The following is a 24,462-nucleotide window of genomic DNA, read 5'->3' as shown; positions in this document are numbered from 1 at the left end:
ACATGGGTGATGAAACAAGCTACGTTATTGGTTAGTATTGAGTCCCAGATCCAGTCGAGCTGAGAGTGAAGAAATCTAAGCTGCTTTTCCGTATGATTAAAGAAATGGAAAGTTTTGGGTGTAAGACTGAAAACAAACAGGTCAAGTACCCTGACCTGTCTTTTACTTAACTCTCTGGGACATTCCTGCAAAATGACCTCATAGGGGACAGCAGGCATGGAAAGCAATGAAATCTGTTTCAGAGGAGATGGTTTTTCCATCAGTGGACTGGTTCATTTTTCAGGGCTGAGGTTCAAACCTGGAGTCTGGGACCCCCTGTGGCAGCTTCAAGGACAGGGGGCTAGATTGTAACAACTTATATTATGTAGGTATAAACTCTCACACTGTTTCCTTTTATAATATTATAGTCACTATAAGACCGTTTTATAGGCTTTGGTTAGTAACTGTGCGCCAACCATCTCGGTGCTAGAGAGCCTTATAAACAGATCGAGACAGTTATCTATTAAAAAAGAATATTGAGAAAGGAAATGCTGCAATCAGTCGCAGTAACAACCATGTTGCAAAATATTTTTCTTGCTTTTCGTAAAAAAAAAGGGACAATAAAAACAGTTTATCGGTTTTGACGTTATGTTACAGATATATTGCAAAGATTTCTTCTGAAGTTAGCGTGCTAACTAACTATTGCTGGCTGTCCTATCGTGCAATATCGCTTTGTACTTCAAGAGGCAGTAGTGAGTCATTGTATCTTCCCGTTTGTCCTCAGTCCAACATTAGGATGAAGAAATAGTAATTGAAAGCAGGATATAAATCCTGTTGGAGTAGTCTTCTCTCTGCAACATTCCTCCACTCTTTTCTTAAGCTCAGCTACTGATGCTGCTCCAGCCGCTCTCCCTTATGTTCCTTGACCTCCTGTTCCTCATCCTCTAACTGGGCAGACTGGGTGTGAAATCTTCAGTAAAACTAAACTGAAGAAAGCACTCTCCCAAGTTACAGGCTGCAATAAAACCTGTGTCGCAGATATAATTTTATTTATATATATCCCACACTGATAGAGGACTAAAACAGACAAAAATAAAAAGAGATAAGTGATAAGTAATGCAATCCTCAGGAAAGGTTCCACCACATGTGTAAATCACAGGATATCTTTGCTCATTCAAACAGCCCCCTCAGCGACTTCCTGACTCCAGCTCAACATGCTGAATTGGTTAAACAGCCAACGAGAGTGGCCATCGAAAGCCAACCATGCTGGACACACTGCAAAAACTACATATAATCGTCTGAAAAAGGAAGACTTGACTCTCTGCTTGGGCTGTGTGGGTTCTTACCTTAAAAATCTCAAAAGGGAAAATGGGTGTTAGAGCATTTAAGAAATCAGGTGTCTGCAGAAAGCTGGAAATACCATCTTATTTAAGTGCCTATAAATACAGTGGTTTTTGTGAGGGAGCTTTAATACACACATTGGATAATAATTTACGTCTGAATGTAGAACTTCATTGTGAGTTCTGATGTCCAACTCTATCTGTGCAATAAAGAGACATAAGCGGAGAGGACTTTGGATTTCATCCAGAGTAAGTACATTAACAAGAGTAGCCTTGAACCAAATCACACTAATGACAGAACGGATGCAAACATTGAAGGGTATACTATTGACTTAACACTCAGCACTGTAACACACAGTTTACATCATCTGGGCATGATGACTGGACAGGCAGACTATAGTGTAATAATGTCTTTCTGGGTCTCTGGCCTTTTATGCCAATGCGTCTCTCGGCCAGTGGAAATAGCTGACTTAATGTTGGCTTTTAGTACATGGAAGTTATGACTAAGAAACATTAGGTAACAGTGGTTCTTCTCTTTTAATTTAAGGTATTTAGACAGATAGGTAATACAATTCAAGTGTAGTTCTTGGAATTTAACTTTTTTTGAAGCAACATGTCACTAGCTATTTTTTATCGAAATGAATAACCCAGTTATTAATAAAGCCTACTTTATTCATCTTTTCAACAACAGGGCTTTAATCAAGAATGATTCACCAGAAATAACAGTGCAAATCAGAGCTTAGGTTTGACTATAGCAAAGCTCTAAACATGCAGAACAATAAGTCTTTTGAGTGAACACAAATTGCTACCTTAAGATCATCTAGGCAGGAGTTCAAGAACAAAGTTGTTGGAGAAGAAACTGCTGCACTGCTCTTGAGTAACAGCTATTGTTATAAAGTTATACTCAGACATTTCAGGCACCTTATTGTTCCAGAGGGAAAATGGCACCAAGCTTTGGAAAGGCGCAGTTATAAAAAGATTCATCTGATTGCTGCAGCCATATGAATGTGACGTTTGAGGGCTTTCAGCAAAACTTTCTGTCCCAATGTCAGGTCCTCAGCAACGACAAGAGATATTTAGAACGATCTGTCAAATGGACAATAATTATGGCCGTGTGCTCCGCCACATGGAGGAAGTTAAACACTTGACACTTTAAACGGTGCGCATCCATCTGCAGGGAGTCATTGGCACAGGAGTAGCATTTCACTGGTGAACAGTGCGCATTTCATAATTCCACTAAGCTTTACATTATGCTCTACACTGATGAGCCTCCATTTGTCTTGGGCTTCGGAAAAAAGGTGGACGGGGGACAATCAGGATATGTTTCCCAGGCCTTGATTCCAGTACAACCTGCCCGTTCACTTCGACCAAGTTTAACCAAATTAAAATCTGAAGGTCATGTCATCCTCATAATCATGGCTGTAACCGAAGAAGAGGAAGAAATAATAGACTTGAGCTCATATGATCAGAACAGTTTCCAAGGTAAATTTCCAAACTAAACACACAAAAGTTTGCGCAAGGCAGGAGTGCAGGACTGGTATTCTGTTGTCGTCTGACCGTGTAGCACAAAGAGTCTGCAGACACTCAGCCAAATTATGAGCTCAACACTGGCCTCTGAGAGCAGCCTGCGTTGAGAGAGTACTAAGTGTATGCATGTGTTTGTTCTGAAGTGTGGGGTTATTAAGCTTGTCTCTTTTCTGATGTGGTCCAGGAAATGCCTCACCGCTCCACTTAAGCCATGTTTAGGTTATGGCAGTAGTTAACATTTTGTAGGCAGATTTCCTTGCAGTAAGACTCATGGTGTAAGACGCGTATAAAATCTTTTCCGAAGGCATGGGCTCGTTATTAACTATAAAATCACATCGCGTCACTGCAAGCTGTAGAATCCTATAAAACTATAGGAAGGATACCACCATTTCTCCATTAACTGCACATTTCTGAGAGCCTGATGATGTGAAACTATTGAGTCGCAATCATACTCTGGTTCTCTGTTAATAACAGACCTGTGAATATAATGCTACAGTTTGCCTGCTGAATCCAGGCACAGAACTATTCAACACATTATCTCATGTGCAGTGGAAAAAGCGATTCCACCTCTGTGGTTGCTTCGGTTTTCTCCTGTGAAATTGGGGTCTGTCTTCGGAGTAGGGGCAAAGAGTATATTATAATCTGGAAAATATTACTGGGGATGGAAGAACATGGGAAACAATAACACAAGAAGGATTCCTCTTTCATCCTCTGGACTCTGTGATTTGGAGATATACTTGCATCTGCAATTTTAGCTCACCACAACTACCCGCTTGGCCCGGTCCTTTGCTACTCTTTTTCCACCTCCCTCTAAAGTGGGCCTTTGTCTTGGCCAGCCCACAAAAACCGAATGGACGGAGAGCTCCGCTCAAGAAGAGCAGAAGATCCCTAAGGTTAGATTTTGGGTAGAGTTGGCCTGAACTACAGTGACCTGTGTGTGGTGCAGATCTTTAAAAAGTTCATTCAACTTTAGGCTTTCATGTTACCATAGCATCCTCCTGCCAGCAGAGTTGTAATAGATGAGACTGGTGTGTTATGTGGTCTTGTTACCCTGCATGGAAAGCTCCCTGTGTTGAGGGTACGTCTTCCTCTTCACACATGGAGAAGCAATCAAAACATGGAGACAAATGGAGCAAGTAAGTCTTCCTTCAAAGCAGAATGATCCCCTCCTGTTTTTGACATTGAGGGAGCTGAAGCCTTCCGGCAACTGATTAACTACTGTTTTCACAGAGGAAACCATAACAAATGATTTGTATGCTGTTGTCTAACAAAAGCCACTACAGGGACACTAAACGGAAAATCTAATCTCCATTTACTTCCTGCTGGGATGAATTGTGGAAAATACCTCATAAAAAGGTAAAGCTACAGAGAGAAGAATATAAGTAGTAGAGAATAATTCAAAAGCAGACTCTCCTCTGCTTGATGTCCCAAGATTAATGACTGAATTCTTTGGATAATTGTGGAAATGGATAAAAGTCGTTTGACAGAAGTGATTTGAGGGTTGTGTTAATACTCCCTGAAGCAGCCTTATTTTGAGAAGCTACCGTTCAATGAAATGTAGCGGCAAAGTCCTCAAACAACTTTAACTGCTTATTTGATTTAGAACTATCCAAGACAAACAGTCAGCGACTTCACAGTATAGCTTTGCTAACTGTGTGGTCCATTTCCATCTATTACGACTCTCTAATGTAAACTGAACACAAAGGCCAACAAGTCAAGTTATATGTCTATGTATAACTGTTGCAAATGCAGTATACAGATCAGTATATATATCCATTATATCAGAAAAAGCCATTTTTACAAGGAGAGGACGTGAACAAACCTTTTCTAACTTGTTGCAGACTTTCAGTGAGTTTGGCACTGTATCTGCACAGAAATATTATGCTTATTACTGAAGTCATAGAAACAGAAATATTCAGGGTCTCATGTTAACTGCTGAGTTCAAGTAAGACCTTAACTGCAGTCCGGGCCAACTGTCAGGTTACACTTACTGTACATGTGGAAAGTCTGTGATTTCCAAACGAATCAGCAAAAAACCTTCCCTTAAAGCAAATTTAACAAGGATGATGTTTTTCATTACACATACAGGTCTAAAGTAAGGAAATACACTTAAATACATTCTGGTAAGTAGTTAGAGAAGAAAATAGATGTCCAATGTCTGTCTGGTAACTAGGAAGCTAAAACCGGAGGCCAGTTAACTTAGTAAAAACAGTGGGTAACCGCCTGGGTACAAAACTAGCACCTTGTATTTCATTTGTTTAACTTGTACAAAAACCAAGAAGTAAGATTAGAATAAATGCTTTTGGCTGCTCTTTCACACAATCCAACCTGGTGTTAATGATGGATGGCAGGCATGAAGTCCACTGTTTGTTATAGCCATCACCACACATGCTGTTATGTCACTTAAATGTACGATACAATAATGGAAATGTAAGTTACACTTTTGCTTTCAATGTTTTAATTTACAAACATGTCTTTCTAACATGTGATGTATAGTTTTTCTTGCACAAACAGTATCATAACATTATATTAAGTTGGTATCATGGAATTTGCCCACATTTACCACTGGTATTTAGCCTTTTGCCCATGTTCCAAGGTCAATTATCCAGTTGTCAACACGGGAATTTCTGATTTCACGAGTTGTCAAGGCCCAACAAATGCACATTAGACCTGGTCTCTGAGGAGGAAAAGACTTACAATGATGGTAAATTCTCTGAAGGCCTTTTTATTTAAGGATCAGAACAGCTGTTCTGGAGGCCTGTCATGGTCCAACACCTCACTAAACACATTTTATTCATCTCAATGCTTCTCAGGCTTGGTGAGAAATTACAAAAAGAAATGATGTAACTGTTGATTTCAATTATTTTGGAGCTCATTAGCAGTATATTGACTTTCTACCCAATATGGAGAAGCATATTCACAGCAGGCTTACTAATAATATAGGGGTCAAACAAACACACATGCTTTGTTTAAACACAGGGGTTGAGAAGGCCACACTGAATTTGGTCAATAAACTGGAACGAGTAGTAACTTGGACTTTGATGTCAATGACTTTCACTTTGGAACCAATTGATTAAATGAAAACGCAAATACAATTCAGAGATTGATAACGGAGAACAAGGCAAGTTTTGATTCATATTTTTCCAACTAACAAATGTTGCCAAGTTGAAATAAGAGGATATACACACAGCCTTCAACATCAGGGATGCGGCATGGAGAAGAGGCCGCGAAGACGTTTAATTTAGTGGTTGGCCACAAAACAAACAACAGTAGTGTGCTGGACTGCCTGATCCACATATCATGCACATCTGTATTATGAGTATGAGGCCTTGTGGGGTTTGGTTGCAGAACAGATTCTGACTGCTTGTCCCAAATTTGCTCTAAGCAGTGTAATAAATATGGATTTGACTTTCCCTATTTCCTGCAGTAATATATTTATGTACTCGACTTGGATTTATGCACAGGTTACACATGTTAATGCACACGTAAACAATTATTTTTAATAAAGCAAAGCTTATCAAGCAAAAACAATATGTAGAATGAAAAGGTAACAAAATACAAATGCACAAATAACTTAAAATAAAACATACCAAACACTTTTCAGGATATTGTTATTGGAGGTATTATTTTAGCACTGCTGTACTTCATTTGAGTTTCCTCAAACAGGAAATTATCACACATAATTTCTCTAGTAGGCCATGGACCAAGATAAAGAACCAACATGTTCTATAAAGAAATGAAATGTTCCCATAAACACCTTGAACCATGATTTAATCCAGATACTGCTTTTCTGATGCTACTTACACTAGTTCAGTGTCAGGCACTATAGCGCAGCTGTATAGTAACAGTGTTTAAAGTTGGGCTGAGCCATCAGCCTGCTGCCACACTAACTCCATAAACAGCTGGGAAATGAGCTATGGTTTACCTTGAGCCAGGGTGCCGTTCCAATCATTCCCCAGGCTGTTCTTTACCCAGGACATTGGTGATTAAAGCAACCAGACCTGAACCTAAATACCCAGCCACAGAATACACCTTGTTCTTCATAGTCCAGAGGCAGAAAGCAAACAGAAACAGGCTACAATCCCAGCATTTACAGTCACACCTGGCTTGGAGGCTGGCCTGTTACACAATTATATTGTTGCCTTGTAAATGTCCAATAAGTTCTGAGACAGCCAAATAGATGACATTTAAAGAGTGATCACTCCTGCTATAAAACAAAACTGTCTAATAAATATATAAACTGAGATCCAAGATTCAGGAATTTCTCATAGTGTGACTCTGTCTGTAAACCCTCTCTTTGCTAAGCAGGCCCTTGTGTGCTTGCCAGCAGAGTTGCAGACCAGAGAGTACAGTCTCGTACAATGCTTGACTTTCTAAAACAGGACAGATTTTTAGGAACAGTTTTGCATTTGCACAAGCAATGGTCATTGGTCCAAAAAAAGTAGGTAAAATACGCTGCAGCTGACCTAATCCACACAGAGAGTCAACAACGTCACTGAGAGCCGAGCTCTCTGAAACCTGAACTCTACTACTGACAGTTTCCCCTGGTGACAGAGCTCTGTGTTTACCACCAAATCTCAGATTACGACTCTTTCCTCCTGAGGCTTTGACAGGTCATCATGTTGCCTCCCTGAAATCTACTCATACGTAATACACATATAGAATAACTGCCATTGTCTATCACCACACACACACACACACACACACCATTCTGGTGATCTTCCAGACACAGGCCTTTATTTGTTGCTATGCCGCTTCCATGGATCCCAAACACCTGTTTAAAAAGTCTATCGAGCGTGTCACTTTGGATTCTTTCCAAATGATGTAAAGACGGCACTCGTGTAAAACATGTCTGGAAACCATACGGTAAATGTTGAGCACTCATGCCTAATAGGTATTGTAACTTTGAAGATGATGAGCTGGTTTAGGGATTAATGCTTGTAAGAAAGAGTCTGCATGAATCAACTCAAATAGTTTGAGTCTAAACAAATGCTGCAGTTCCAGTTTGTTGTCGATTTTGTGTTCAATCACTGTTTGAAAGTCAGACAAGGCCACACAGGTTGCCCATGCTTTCAACATCACATTAATGAAGGCTGAAAGAAATCCTGGTCCTCTGAATTCTCACACGTTCCATTTTTACTGGTCTCATTTGGTGGTTTCTGCAACAGTCAGGGTGAGCTTGACAAAATCCTGAGCCAGTCCCATTCTTTCCACTCAGATCATAAAACTAAATTTTCCTCCCAACAGAACGCTCCTTGTACGTCTACCCACCAAACACTGGGAGTCCTACGCAGCAAGGCCATGGAATAATTAAGCAGACTCTTTCCACACTACATCACAGAGGAAAATATTAATATTTCTATATGATACATCTTTTACGGTAAATGCCTTTTCAGACAGGGGCCACACAGAGCGACAGAGGTCAATTACAACAACAATTTTAGAAAAGTGAATTCACAGTTGTAATAAGAGTGTCAATCAAACATGGATAACAACTAGTGAGCAACCGTGGGCCAGGGGTGACGGGGTCAATAGGTCACCAGAGAACCATCCATCATGGCTGGCAGACAGGGAGACACGCTGGTCTTGTATATGACCGTGTTTAAACAAAGGTCACTATGGTGGCCTCACACAGTAAGCCACTCATATTAGGTTCATCACACTGACAGCCAGACCTTGTCACATGTGATTCCGTTCATGAAAACACACTACATGGATTCACTTAAATATAGTGGAACACATAATGTAAAAACAAATTTCAGTAGCATTGATGGTTGATGTTATGCCAAGGACAAATGGGAACTAGCTTGTTTGACATTAATTGTACAGCTAACATGTACACAGTAGGTCAATGTCAAGGTTGGAAGTAACGAAGTTCATTCATGTCTGTTACCTGGGTCGATTATTGGTTTATTTATGGCTCTAAATCACTTGAAACTGGACGGCTAAACATAGAGCATTTAAAGTCAGTGATTGAGTGAACCAAAAAAAAGGACACTCAGAGAGGATACCTTCACCAAGGGCCAACAGTCCCCAAGCCCGACCATACTGCACACACTCATACAGTCCTCTAAATATGCCAGATTTGTAAAGGGAAATTGGAAAAAATAGCCCCATCTCACAATGATAAAAGAAATTCCTGGATTCACCCTTTGGTCCAGTTTCGTGACACAATTTAATGGTCTTTTTCTTGGCCAATTTCCCATGTCTTCACCAAGGTTTGTGGAAATCCGTTCTGTATCTTTTGGATTATCCTTCTGACAAACAACCAAACATGCAGTTGCAAAAATTCCATCTGAAAACCAACCATATACAAGTATAGGATACAAGTATACACAATTTTTGCCTCTCTTTTCAAGCTAGTTTAGTCTTACACAGTGGTATATGCATTTTACCTCGGGAAAACTGCACCTTATTAAACTGTGGTAATGTATTGAGCTCGTGTTTGTCTCTCTGGTCTACAAATTAATAAAATCTGAGAAGATGAATTTATAGAGGTGGGGAAGGTTCTCGATTCTTAGATGCATTGCGATGCGGCGAAATGTCATATTTGTCTGCATTGTCTAATCGTTGACTGCTTAATTGTAATCAACTCAAATCGTGAGGCTTTTGAAGACGGACACCTCTATAAATATAAGGCTGGATTTCCAACCAAGCAGATCACAGGGTTCAATGATTACTTACGCCTTGGTTTGGGAATTTACACCTAAATGTGACATTTTGTAGGAAAATCAGCCATGCAGGAGAAAAGCATTGTGATTTCTGTTTTCTAAAATCCCCCTTTGTCAAAATTTTGCAAAACAATTATTTTACTCTACATTGTGCTTACATTGTGCATTTTCACTAATAAAGTTACTGTCACTACTTAGGTTAAACCTGTATGTGTAATCACTATACATTCAAGTCTCTGCGAAGTTGAAATTTATGACAGTAGCCAATCCACTTAAAGATGTTCACCTTAGAAATCCATCTCCAAGTGTCAGGTTTAGTACTTATTATATTGTTTGTCAGATGACGTAATACATACATTTGCCTTGAAAGTGATACAAATCATCATGGTTTTCCATTCAGCTTTAATAGGAGGCACTTTCTTGCTGAAATATTAGCAAATGGAAAAACATCTATGAAGTGTATTTGTCATTCTAAAGCACTCCTAATTTCTCTGTAAACTGTTACATTTGTTTTTTGGGACACTGCAGTGCTTTTTCCAACCCCGGTTGTCATAATGAACAGAATCAACATGTGGACCAATCATGGGTTACAGGCTACACAGCTTTTGTTTTTCGTATTTTTAGATATGAAACACCTGAAGAGTAATTTTAAAAAGCTGTGCTGATCTGAAAAAGCTGTGTTTGACACACAAAGAGCTGCAGGGTCACTACTCCCCATTTACTTCCTCATATCTGTGAGAGCTTGTTCTCACAGATATGAGGAATAATTCATTTAGCAGCTGTTACTGACATTATTTTGTAATTCACAAACTACCGCTATATTCTCTAAACATGCTCCTTCAATCCTAAACCCAGAAACTCCTGTAAAACATTTCCAACACGGAGCCACTTTCCACAAACTCTGCAATGTGGTAAAGCTTTAAAATGCATCGATTTCCACGAGGTCGTCAGATTTTCCCCCTGACATTATGATCGGATGTTCCTCAACCTGCTGAGGATTAGAGATGGAAAGAGAACTAATCACTGCGCCCACACCGTGGCTTTGGATGACACCCAGCAAGTCACTCAAAACACTCAAGATTGAGAAGCAGCTCAGCTTCCCTGGCCACAAAGCAAGTTCATCACTTCACCACAAAGTCAGCTGCAGTAGTCATTTAGGGGGGAAAAGGAGGAGGAAACAATTGAACATTACTAGTCCAGTAAAACACATTCAACTAGACTGGTAATATTCACTTGTCGCAGGAGAGCTTACATTTAGTAAGTAAGATTTTCGTTGATCAGAAAACTCTTTAAGGGATTCATCTGTCATATGTGTTACTGCTCCTTCTGTCTTAAACTCAGATGTTATGAAATGAATTTGTCCACATCGTCCTGGTCCAACAACTTCAGCCAGAAACTTTGTCTCATGAAGCCAGGTGGACATTCTTGGTGTGTCATTAGTGGAATTATTTAGACGTTCCATTCATTGAAATTTGTGGAAAAAAAAAGAAACCCAACTCTGACTGCCTTTAAATACTGATCAACACATGATCTGAACTAAAGAAAACATACCCAAACGTGATCCTCTATGTGTATACAACATTTTACAATGTCTATGGTGATGGTGTGGTTCAGCATTGTATATAATTCAATATTTTAAAATACAGTAAACCTTTCACTGTAGCTGAATGCAACTTCAGCACTTTGCCATTTACAACATTTTCTTTCACTTACTATTAAATCAGGCCCCAGGGATATTACAGCAACTCACTTTAGAAAGGTTAATGCTACCTATTGTAAATAGCTTTCCAGTCTAACTACACTTGGTTAATAGTGCATGGGAACATTTCCCCAAAGTATGACGAGAGGATTCCCTGATAAAAAACACATGACAACACATGCACACTGCAAAAGAGTCTGGATTTGACTGATGCAGTGAGGCAAAAGTTTATATATAGGCTCAAACGTAATTGCATATAGATATTTTAAACAATATAATTGAAAACAAAGATTGTAGAGTATAAAATCAGTTGGATCACCGGAATGATTGCAAACATAGTGGAAAACAAGAAATCTAGCCTGCACTTTGGCATTTGCAACTTTTCCTCATTGTACTTTTTTTACGCTTTTCTATTTAATGCACATCACAACACTTTAAGAGTTTATAGTTGACACACATAAAAGCTGGGCAACATCTGTAACATATTTCATTTTAATACTCAAGATAGTAGAATCACACATCCTGTGCATAGTAAAACAAACTCCATGGCCATAAAAACACAAACAAACTTTATGAAACACAAAGCTACAATAAAACACAGAGGTAAATGTTCAATTAGCTGATAGTGAATGATTAACTTGCACTTGATAGGATGACTACTGTAAGGTACAGGAATGATACCTAGTTAATATTTGCTAGAGGCTATAATCCCAATGAAAGTATCAACAGCTGCCCATCTGGTGAGGGAGGTGTCAATTATTATCTAAAAGCTGCTGGAAATGTGTCAACCCTTCCGTAATTGTGCGTTTAGAAAAATTAAATTCTGAAGTTTCTCTTAACTTTCCCTTTAACTCTTAAATGATCGTAGCAGAAAGAGAAAATCCAGTCATAACAATACTGGCTGGACAAAAGAAAGCGCATCAAAAAGAGGAAAACAACAACATAACAAGAGACATCAGCCATAGCAACAGTAACCAAAAGCCAAGTCTTTGTATGAGACATTTATAGATCATTGGCAGGATGGTCCGCCCTGCAGGACACACTTCATATCCTATTGTCCACCCACACGAACATGGACACAAGTTCATACAGCTCTGGTTTTGAAGTTATTATGTGATTATCCCCCAGCAACATTTAGTTCAAGTGTGCTGCACTATACAGAGACCCTGCCTGTTTCTGACATTTCACCTCCAGGTTGTACAAAGCAGGGTCGGCAGTCACTCATCCAAACCCGGTCTAAGTCAAACACCTGGATCTGCTTCCTATCTGTCAGCGTCTTTCCGTCTCTCATGGCAAGTGTTCATTCATGCCCAATTAGGATCTGATCAGTGTAACATCACTGCTGTCCCCCACCAGAAGAACCATGCAGTCCCAGGCCAGAAATAGTGCTGGTGGTGGTGAACCGGTGGCCAGGGGGCAGGGGGAGGAAATTTGAGAAGTGCGTGCGTGTGTGTGCGTCTTGTGCATGCTTGTGGATCTCTTTTGTGCCATGGGGAGGAGGGGTGGAGAAAGAAGGCGGTTGCTTTAAACAAGAATGTGTTCATTTTAAGGGAGAGGGGGGAGGCTCTGAGCTCAATTTGTCTGCCTACTGAAACACTGCTAGAGGATTTCTCATCATTTAAAAGCACCAAGGAGGGGGAGAGGGAGAGAGAGAGAGAGGTGCAGTTGAGAGAGACAGCCTCTTAGAGCTGTGAGGCAGAAGTGATGGATTCAACCCAGAGAAAAGTGACAGTCTTCTCCTAACGGGCCACAGGCAGAACACAGCCTGCCCCGGACTCACACCATTTATCAGGGAACTACCTCCACCATCCTACTGAAGTTACCAGTTGTCTCTTGAAAGTGGTGCAACTTTTTCAAGTGGATTTTGAAACAATCTACTCAATATTTACTGAAGAGTTGCCAGCAAGTTAAGCTTCTGTTGGGCTGATGACGGTCTTTTAATAATAGTCTTCTAAGGTAAGCTACCTCCTCTCTAGTGGAATGAACTCAGGCGACAAAGAGTGAGTAACTAGACCGAAGAGCACAGACAACTTTGAGAAAAGGACACAGGCGTGCAGCTTTTACACTTGGGATGACTCTCAACCAGGGGAAGCTTCAATCATCTCAGGCAGGAGGACAAGGAAACTGAGGGAGCTTCATCAATATTCAACTGTTATCTCGTAAGTACTGTAGAACATTTTAATTATATTTATCTATTATATTGGTTTAGTTTGTTAGAGACACTGCACGTCACATCAATTCACTGCATCGATCAATTGTCCACCATTGTAATAAATTAACTAAGTGAAAATGATGACCCTTCTTGGTGAGACCAGAGTTGTTGGTGAGCAAAGACTCAGCAAGCCAATTGGCATTTTTAACATGATGGAAAAGCAATTATGAGGTAATTTATTTTATCTGATGGAAGCCAGACTGTAACTGCTCTGTCTCAAACTGCTGCAGCCTGCATTATTTTTCTTTTAATCCTGAATTCAGCGGTTGTTATGCAGCTTCTCTTGTCTGACTCACTGTTTGGTGCCAACAAGTAATTCTACTCTCTGATGACTAATCAGTCTGATGACGGATGGACTCTGTTAAAGAGAGTTTACTACAGAACATAGGGATGCTGAAGGGCAGGCTGCAGAGAGGCTTGTTCATTACTGATAAAACACTGTCAAAACCCAGGAACCTAAAAGTGTAAAACAAGGCACAAGGGCAGTGAAACAGGCATCTAAAAGAGGATATGGTATAAAGATTCATGATATCAAAAGATGCCACTTGCTTCTAAAAAAAAGAACAAAAGATAAGTTTACTATGTCAAGGAGTGTGCAGCTTCAGGATGTTCCCCTGGGCTCAAGAGGACAGGGGAGCCGGGAAATGAATCCCGTCTTTGTTTCTGTTGCCAGGCTAGTGTTTGGATAAAGCGTCTTTGAGGTAGCATGCTGGAACTTATCGAAACGATTTTGTGAGACCCCCTACTTCCCTGTCTGACTCAGATCACAACGGAGGTAAGGTAAGAGAGACAGGACCAAACCTAAATTCCAACAAAAACTTTACCTCTCCTTCGGAATGGAGAATCAAAACAAACACTGAGCAGGTACTTGAGATTAATTATGTTCCAAATATCATATTGGAGGCTTACAAGGATTACATGCTTGAGGAAAGAATAAGGTCACCCTCTAGGTAAGGAAATAAGGCTGATTACCATGAGCAAATTGAATTTGACTCGGAACCCACACATATTGGGTGTCAAGCAGGAGATTGCATGTTCTCAGTGGAGTTGGCACTAATTTAAACATGCAGCACAAAGCCGCCAAGCAAAGTGCCCACTTCTGTTTGGCTACTGACAAATTAGGTGCTTTTTAGTCCTGTTGTGATCTCCTGCTGTAGTTGATGATGATGTGATTATGAAGCATTCACATAGAAAGTAGGACATTGGGTTATGAATTGGGTCAGTAGATACAGTATGTCTTATAGGTACTTAAAGGTGGGAGAGAGTAATGGTCCGGTGTCTGAGGGGTGTAGCTCTCGCCGTCTGCCACAACCACTGACTCTACATGAGTGTATGGTAGCTCACACTAATGAGGTGACAAAGAATTTGAGGAATGCCCTGCTCATGCTGAAATGAGAGGGGCTGGGGAGCGAGACATGAGCCAGTCTGAGCAAGGCTGCCCACCTTCTAATTAATATGTGCTGAGCATGACCAAAAGGGCTGGAGCTGGTCGGAGACACACTGACCTGCCTATCACACTTGATTTCACATTGAGTGAAATCCGCTAAGAGGAGTCGTGTAAACACAGACTTACCACCTGAAAACAGTAATACCAAAACATTTTGGTGTGAAGCAGGCTTTAGGAAATTATCCATTGGGAGCTGCCAATCAAATTAAAATGAGAATGGCCCTTCCGCCTTTAGGTCCTTTCGATTCAACTTACGTGTTGCTGAGATAAGTCACTGCACACATTCACAATTCCAGATAAAAATAATTATAATAATAAAATAATTAAGGTATTTATCTGGTGTACTTCATTTAATGAAATTGTGTCTTATTCAAAAGCTGTACATACAACTTTCTTTCTACAATTGAAAACTAATATTGAACAAAAATCTCTTTGCTTCTGAAAATTCTCATGAATTTGTTTGCTTTGCTTTCATCCCAGACCAGTTCAATGAGGTTTAAGAAGAGACTGTGCTGCTCTTCATCATGTGAAGCTCCATCTGTTTTCCTTCTTATCATGCTCAAGGGATGTTAGCTGTTAAATTCACTCATCTTTAGGAACAGTTATCAAAACTATCTTTTTATATTTTATCTTGAGCAGTTCAGTGGTTACCTTTCTACCAAAAAAGGATAGAAAAATTGACCGGTTTTGACTGGTATCATATACAACATTTAAACACCAGTTAATCATTAAAGCTATTGGCCAGTCAATAGCAGCTTGTTAAAGGGAACTGATGTTCGGACAATGATGAGCTGTTGGGGTATGGGGGCTGTTACTAGCGAAGACGGAGGAGGAGGCTTTCTGTTGTTCCCTCTGGCAGACTGTGGATGGGTTAATAACAGGCTGTATCTGTTGGGGCAGATGGGACTCTCTCCGGTCCCTGGGAGACTGAGACCAATGAGTGTTGTTGTTTAAACACACACATTAACCACAAAACTCTTTGACAGACGCACACATACCGCATGCGAGTGCACACAAACACATTTCATCACAAGCTGCAAACATTTTCCCCTCCGCTTTGAAGTGTAGTGAAGCCTAGAGCAGGAGATTCCAGGCTAACAACGTCCAACATGGGACTCCTCAGCAGCGGGGGCAGAGACAGAGCTCATGTTCCAGGGGCAGAAACCACAGGAGCCGCTAGCTAAATACAGTCATCAGCACATTACAAGGGACAGGCTATGACCGGCTTGATTATCTTGGTATGAGCTTACATGCCAGATATTATTAGTGATTTCATTAAGATGAATTCAGTGATGATAGTACCTATCTAGTTGAATGGTGTGAAAACTATTCAACATTATACAGTAGATCCATCAATGGGCTTTTGCAGAGTTGATTTTTAGCAGGATTAATATTAAAAGATCTTACTGTGCTGACAGAAGACAGACTCATGGTGAATCTGAAATGGAAACTATACTCTGAAGGATATTTTATTCATATTCCAGCAAATGACTTGGGTACTTTGTTAAGAAAATAGAGACAAGAATCAGACTCAACATTCTTGTGCAGCGTGTGGTGATTTTGTTTGGGCCTACTAACCAATTATATTAAAAAAGGCCAAAAGGTTGCATAATAGTAGTATACAAATTTGTTTCCAGTAAGAAAACGTGTTTACACATTTTATTCAGATGAAGCCGAAAGGGGTTGAATGTGCCAGGTTCATGTGCTTGGAAAGTACTGCATTTCTCCTCTCCGTGTCTTCAACCTAATGTGCTGGCAACATGCCCGGAATTAACAAGACAAAAACATTTCAACTCTCTTCCCAATTTTCTTTCAGGACATCATTGGAAGTTTATCTTTAACATAGAGATAAACTTTAACAAATGTATGAGAAGCCCTCTTAAGATTGGAAATCCTTACGCAGCTCTTCAAGAATCAAGCCAGTATAGACCACACTATATCGCTTTCTGATTAGACAGGCCCCCCACTGACTCTGGGGAAGTGTTAAACAGTAGTCAACTGTAATCCAATATACAGCAGCTTTCAAACAAGGTTTCCCGGGAGTTCAATGCTGTGTTATCCTCACACAGGAGTTACATTCTCCTCAGCAATGAGTGGCATACCCTCCGCTAACTAATAACACCACATTATCATTAAATAATGCCTGCACTTATTTTTCTCTTAAATTGTCTATGAATTCATAACAAACCACCTCACTCTCACTAGCTCTTGAGGAAAATTATGGGTTGTGCCACAAGGTCCAATTAGGCAGAAAAGAACATTTAGAGCGATGGAAATCTAAACATGAATAAATCTAAGATTTGATCAGAAGTGAACACAGACACAGGTAATGGTAATGTTATGTAAGATCTTTTTCTCAGCATTCTTGATTGTTAAAGTAAGCTTTTAGTCCGACAATTGGATCAGAACCAGGCATGTTCAAAGAAGAAAAATTATGATTAATTCCCTATTAGTGTCTACATGCAACGTATTTCCCTTACTGAGGACTGATGCAACACAATCAATATTTTAAACAGCTCCATGAATAGAATCATCTGGTGGTGCTTCAAATTTTCCATAAGCAAAGATGTCCAGGCCTGCAGAAGGGAGTGTTTCTTTGTGTCACGGAGAGCCAGTGGCATTCTCCCAAAGAGAACCTGAGCCAGTACGGCAAGCTTAGCTAAACACAGTTCCCTAACAGCAATGTGTCTGGCGTGAAAGATCAGCGCATCATTAGACAAAATAAATATTTTTCTTAGGGCCAGTGAGGCGATTAGTCACTTTCAAACAGCTTGTACAACATGGATCTGATAGAAGAAAGCTGATTTAAACAAATCAGGATCAAGGCCCTGTCATGGTGAATAACAGAAACCAGTGAGGCACTCCGCAAGACGAGAGATTTCCTCTCAGATCGAATCCTTTTTGGTAGCTCTTATTTTTGGGAGCTGTAATAACCTCCAGCTTTGCTAAATCTGAGATGTGTATGGACAGGACATTGGTTCCTAGTGGACCAGTGTCTCCTGATGGCCAGCCTTCTTCTAGTCTCAGTAAGCATAGCTGTGAAAGACTCCATAGATGCCCTGTCACAATTCATACAACCCAATCCTGAGAGCTTTAAATCAGAGGCAGAACAGGTAGTGAGTAGGTACTCAATGATCAAGCTCCTGCTTACCAACAACAAAAGTTTTTCCCTACAATATAATCATGTTCTCAATTTTCCTACCCATTCTTGTCAGGCTTGGGTGATTTGGACACACTCATGGAGACCCCTTCAATGGTCCTGCTGGGGCTCCTTATTTATGGACTAGCCTGTGGTGTTCAACAGACTCAGGGGAGTCCATCCGACAACAACCGTGGCAGGACCCAAGAATTTGAGAGCAGTGAAGATGGTTTTGAGAGAGAGTTTCTCTATGCCGGGAGAAGCAAACGTGCTCCAGCTGACCAGCAACAGGACAAATGCTCCTACACGTTTATAGTGCCGCAGCAAAAAGTGACTGGAGCCATCTGTGTCAACTCCAAGGAGCCAGAGGCTATGCTGGAGAACCGGGTCAACAAACAGGAGTTAGAGCTGCTAAATGTGGAGCTACAGAAACAAAAGAGGCAGATTGAGACCTTGCAACAATTGGTGGAGGTGGACGGGGGTATTGTCAATGAGGTCAAGCTTCTGAGGAAGGAGAGCCGAAACATGAACTCTAGAGTCACTCAGCTGTACATGCAGCTGCTTCATGAGATCATCAGAAAGAGAGACAATGCCCTGGAATTGGCCCAGATGGAGAACAAGATCTTGAACCAAACTTCTGAGATGCAGCATCTCACCAGTCGATACAAAGATCTTGAGCACAAGTACCAGCACTTAGCTTCTTTGGCCACTAACCAATCAGGTCTGATTGTCCTGTTGGAGGAGCATTGCCAGAGTCGTCCTCCCCCTCGTCATGTGCCCATCCCACAGCCACGACCTCAGCCCCCTCCACCATCCCAGCCTGTTAACAAGCCTTACCAGCCACCTGTCCTTCCACGAATCACCAAACCAATCAGCAACGAGATCCAGAGTGACCAAAAGTCACCGCCTCTTCCAACAATGCCCGCTGGCACACACAGCCCCTCCACCACTGACAAACCCTCTGGTGAGTCTAACAAAGTCGATTATAATTTTTTATTTTATGCATTCTTACCAGCCCAACCAGATGCCATCATAAACAGTAATCACAAACAAAGGATTGTCTGTCTTAAACAAGACAAAATCAACCAGTCATTCTTCAAAGCCAATTTAAATTAGTCCCACGTATTCCCACAACAAAAGGCCAAAGGGAGAACAGAAATTCTGTTGTCCACTGCCTTTTGAGATGCATATTATCTAATTGCCATGATACAACTCACACAAAGCACATTAGCAAGGTAAATACATGTGCCTAAATGGATAGCTGGATCTAAGTCCATAGGCCTCGGAATCCGCATGTTAATGGATGATAAAGCTTTAAATTTGAGTGTTTTGTGGTATTTGTTGCACGAAAGAGCCTGTTACTATCTTCAGAAATGTTTTCCCTTCACATGTTGTGCTACAGCTTGCATTTTCACTAAGCTGCATGTGAACGGTAGCATTTGTAAAGAATTTTTCAAAGGAGGCAAATCATTTTCTTCGCGCAGCTACCAACACCCCAAAAGTAACATAAACCCTTAACACGAACAGAGCACAACAGACAATGCAGGAGGGAGAGAACTGAAGAGGAATACAGAGAAAGAGGGATGGAGTCTATGAAAAGGGGGAGGGGGAATGTAGGAACAGAAAGAGATACCGGCAGTCGGTGATGTCATTTGTTCCACCAGGCAAGAATCAGTCATATGTTCCACCAAATCATCAGACTTTATCAGGCAGAACAGAGCAGGCAGCGCTCTGGCTTGTATCTGCTCAACAGAGACATTCCTGAGAGTAAATGGATGCCATGAAGTGGGCCAAGAGACAGATTATTCGCAGTGAATTCATTAAACCAATAGCTATCTTGTTATTGAGACAACTGGGTAGTCACTTTTGGCTCTATCAGCTTAGCAGGACCTCATGACATATGTGTGTTGTTTCATCTTTCATACACCTCATTTGTCTTGCAAAATCCTGATGCCACACCTCCCTCACCTCTAACATTCTGTGAGATGCCTATTCTCGATTTTTGATTGTTTACATTGTATATAAACTCTGTAATCTGTTAGAGCTCGTAAACCATTCACGTGTGACATTTTTATAACTTAAACTCTTTCACAGCCAATTGAAGCTGGGTAGCCAGTAGCCCCATTAGTGTTTTTTGGAATAAAATCATAATGGCCCACAGGCAACTGTTTTGCACAATGAAATCCAATAAAGTGGTACTGACTTTGCATGAAATCATTAAAACATTGGAAGCATGAATTCTAATGCTGCAGAATGATGTAGGGACATAGTTTGTATAAATTAAAACACAAAAACCATAGCGTAAGTAAGAAGAAATAACAATCCCAGTCTATAAAGCACAGATGATTAAAATTTGTTCTCCCATTTCATCATCCAGTAGTCAGGATTCCCTTTGCCCTCATGCCTGTGTTTATTTTGGCTGCACAGCCGGCAGCCATTTCCCTTATGAGTGGAGCAGCCAAAGTCAATTCTACAGTTAAAATGAAGCGTCTGCTGAAAATTGGGGTTTCCTATGGCAGAGTATAACAACTCATTGTGTCACTGACTTTTTCTCAATTTCCTTTTGATAACTTTTAATATAATGTAATATAATGATTTATTATCCTTTTTTTTTTTTCTCCATCTTTAGCCTAACATTTAGCACAGGTGTAATCTCTATAGACAAAATCTATGGGTGTGGGACAAGATTATGGGGCTAGAAGCCGTCTGGTTTCCATTTCAAATTGGGCCAATCACGCTTTACCAGACTTCCGTTGCCTGCAAGTAAAAATACAGTTTAATTTATCTGCATTCATATGTAGATTGATGTTAATAGATTTAGCCAAAATGCCATCTTGACCTAAAACAGCAACAAAAAGTATATAGCTGTTTGTTTTATGTAGATGAAAAACATAAAGAAACAAGTCTGACTGTAAACTGTATAAAGAAAATAGGAGATTGAGTCTTGGCCTGAATATCTGGAGCCTGCGCCAGAGGCCTCAAAACACTGTCTATTGCCCCAAGAAGATAATTCATTTGACAATAGGCGATGGGCTCTGAGTTGCCACAGGTATGATCACATAATTATTGGACATTAGAAGTCACATGACACATCCTCTTGGGCACAATCATTTTACATTTAAATATGTTATTCTGTTACCTGCGAGATGATTTACTAGTATTGTAATCAGAGGTGACAGCAGGTTGGGGAGGAGGTAACATGGCTTCTTTAACAAGTATCACAAAACACTATTGTGGAGGTGGATTCTGTCTCAGTTTCTGAATGGTTGCTATATATGTAATGCCATCTGTGTTCAGGTCCATTTAAGGATTGTGCGCAGGCTCTGGAAGATGGCCACACTGCCAGCGGCATGTGCCTGGTAAAGCCAGAGAATGCCAACCGGCTTATGCAGGTGTGGTGTGACCAGAGACATGACCCAGGTGGCTGGACTGTGATCCAGAAGAGAGTGGACGGCTCTGTTAATTTCTTCAGGAACTGGGAGACATACAAGGTGCAACAACCTCACACCAAATCAAGGCACTCATAGTTTGGAGAGAAGCTGGTGCCTCATGTAGTCTTGACTCTAACCAGATGTAAACATGTAATGTCTAGGTAATTGTTAAACTTTCAAAGTGTCTGATATAATACCTGCATCAGTCACTGCTTGACCTTATGACTCATAAGTCTGTTGGTCTTTATAAAACTACTGATAAATATTGCAGGATTATTGGTCTTTTTTTAAGCCTGTACAAGAAAAAAAAAAGGGTTGTGGTATTTATTTCATCTATCTTTTCTAAGGAAACCCCCCTCTCACAGGAAAAAAGCAATTCATTGGTAAATAATTGTTTGCAGGCCAACAGTTAACAAGGGTCCTGATTAAATCTTAGCTGAGGGCAAAAATGGAGACATTTCCATGACTTTTGCAAAAAAACGTTTAACCACATGATTGGAAATTTAATTTGTAAACTCATCAGAAGGGGTGTTTCCATGACTCAAAGCATGTGCAGGGTGGGGGATACCACAAACCAATTAACAGTATGACCAGAGCCAGAACAAAGCAAGAGAAGAGTCCAGAACATGGGATTTCATAATATACGCACTTACGCACATCCTGTTGTGTTTTCAATAAACAAAATAACAGTGTAAATCTGGACACACGATACAAGCTATAAACCAGACTCAGAGGGTCCATTTATAATCATGTTCCTTAACAATAAACAGACCCATAGAAGAGCTTAACTCATAATTACCTCCAGATCTCTGAGTGAAGACCCTGAATTATAGACATCCAAACTAACGGTTAAAAACTTGTTTCTATCACTGCACTTTACAGCAAGGTTTTGGCAATATTGATGGCGAGTACTGGCTGGGTTTGGAGAACATCTACTGGCTGACTAACCAGGCGAACTACAAACTGCTGGTCACGCTGGAGGACTGGTCTGGCAGGAAGGTGTTTGCGGAGTATGCCAGCTTCAGAGTGGAGCCTGAAGCCGACTTTTACAAGCTAAGGGTTGGCCGTTATCATGGCAATGCTGGAGACTCCCTTACCTGGCATAACGGCAAACAGTTCACAACACTAGACAGAGACCATGATGCATATACAGGTAAAAACCTGAACGATACTCAATGTTAAACTGGATAAATCTAGGCAGTCATAAACCAATTATTAACATGTTTACAAGGCATGTTTCTTGACTGTTTATTTATTTATTCATCTTTCTAGGCAACTGTGCACACTACCAGAAGGGAGGATGGTGGTACAACTCTTGTGCCCATTCAAATTTGAATGGAGTTTGGTACAGGGGAGGACACTACCGCAGCCGCTACCAAGACGGAGTCTACTGGGCTGAGTTCAGAGGAGGGGCCTACTCACTAAAGAAAGTGGTCATGATGATCCGTCCAAACCCAAATACCTTCCACTAGGCATCTATGGAAAAGACACTGTACTGTAAAGAAAACGCTCACATCTAACATCCATGCATACTGTCTCTTTTGTCTAATGGAGTGGCACCAGTCTAAGCAGAGTACAAAGAACAATAACGTGAAAAGTACAAAATCAAATTGTCAGGCTGATATACTGGTCCCTCAGGACAATTGATTAAATGTGTGTACTGTTATTCAGGTGTCTCTACAACTCAGTTAAGATGTTCTCATTGTACAGGAGTTGTTTTAAAATAGTCCGTTCATTTGACCTGAGTGAGAAATACCATGTGAACCTAATTTGACACGAAAAGACCATATTAAAATAATTCAGTTAATATGGATCCTTAAATAAATATATATGTATAAATAGTATGTATGTCAAGTTTTCTTTTTTCGCACTTGGAAGAAAATAAGGATGACACAGGAAATGTATCCGGTGACTTAATTTCATTCGAAATACATTATTCAAATTATAGGAACAGTATCATTTTCTGTGTAATGCAAAGGCCAGGTTCATCAATAACATTTTTCTAACAAGGACTAAATTGTTAATACAGTAACAGAAGTTACCAATAACGAAATCTATTCTATAAAAATTTGAGGAAGTATATTATATTATATACTATAATACTTGTTTTCAAATGACTTGAACAGGTATTCAGCCATTTGCTTGTATAAACCAAGCACTGTATTTACTGTATAAATCTAGTGGTTTATTGATGTCAATAGATCCAACACATTGCGTATGTACATAAGATTTTTGTAATATAATGTATTAAAACCTGCTATGTCACTAATAATTTGGAATAAAATATGTACATCTTGTGTTTTAATTTGGTCTCTTGGTTTTAGCCACTACTAAAAAGTGAGAAAGAGAAACATTTGAAAGGTTGTGCATAAGACCTTTATAACTACATTGTGTTTCTCAAGGCTTCCATTTAACTTAAATGACCAATGTCACTTAATGACAGTAGTTATTAATATTCATATATTATGAGACACATTTCTTTTCAGAAGAGAGTGAAACCAAGATCTCAAATGTTCCTGTGTTGACATATTTATCATTGTTAAGATCACAAACTAATGTTTAATTTAATGCATAACTTCTTGGCTGTTATCTCTGTAAGAAAAAACAGTGTCATCATTCATTGCATCAACATTTAATGTCTCTGAATATATTCAAGCATGGAAGGAGAAAATGTATAAAAACCCATGATATTAAAAACATCTTTGATTAAGTGAAATAATATAATCTTCAGCAAAGAATCTCATTAAAACATTTCAAAATTAATTGTACAGTATAGATTATTATTATTATTAATATTCATTAATTTTGTATACTGCCTCACTTTTGAGGGTTGTAGGGGAGCTGAGGCCAAAATATACTTAAATTAACTGTATTTGTATTATTTTGTGAAATAATTAATTAATATCATCAATTCTTTCTTTTTTTATATGTGTATCAAAGATTACTGTTACTTTAAAACTGAAAGCCATGACCAATACAGCAGCTTCTATCATGCAGCGACAATAGCTTTAAACAAA

General features: G+C 39.9%; 1 protein-coding gene across 1 annotated transcript; it reads left to right on the top strand.

The window, feature by feature from the left end:
- Positions 1-12,856: 12,856 nt before the first annotated feature.
- Positions 12,857-23,750, top strand: angptl2b (angiopoietin-like 2b). The gene is made up of 5 exons (XM_062384888.1): positions 12,857-13,375; positions 18,091-18,978; positions 21,312-21,505; positions 22,328-22,598; positions 22,718-23,750. Exons 2-5 carry the CDS (start codon positions 18,114-18,116, stop codon positions 22,915-22,917), a joined length of 1,530 nt encoding a protein of 509 aa, XP_062240872.1. The 5' UTR covers positions 12,857-13,375; positions 18,091-18,113; the 3' UTR covers positions 22,918-23,750.
- The last annotated feature ends 712 nt before the right edge of the window (positions 23,751-24,462 follow it).

Source organism: Platichthys flesus, chromosome 3, assembly GCF_949316205.1.
Source record: "Platichthys flesus chromosome 3, fPlaFle2.1, whole genome shotgun sequence".
Taxonomy (NCBI): Eukaryota; Metazoa; Chordata; class Actinopteri; order Pleuronectiformes; family Pleuronectidae; genus Platichthys; species Platichthys flesus.
Note: the sequence above shows the minus strand (reverse complement) of the source record. Positions and strands in the feature narration are given on the sequence as shown.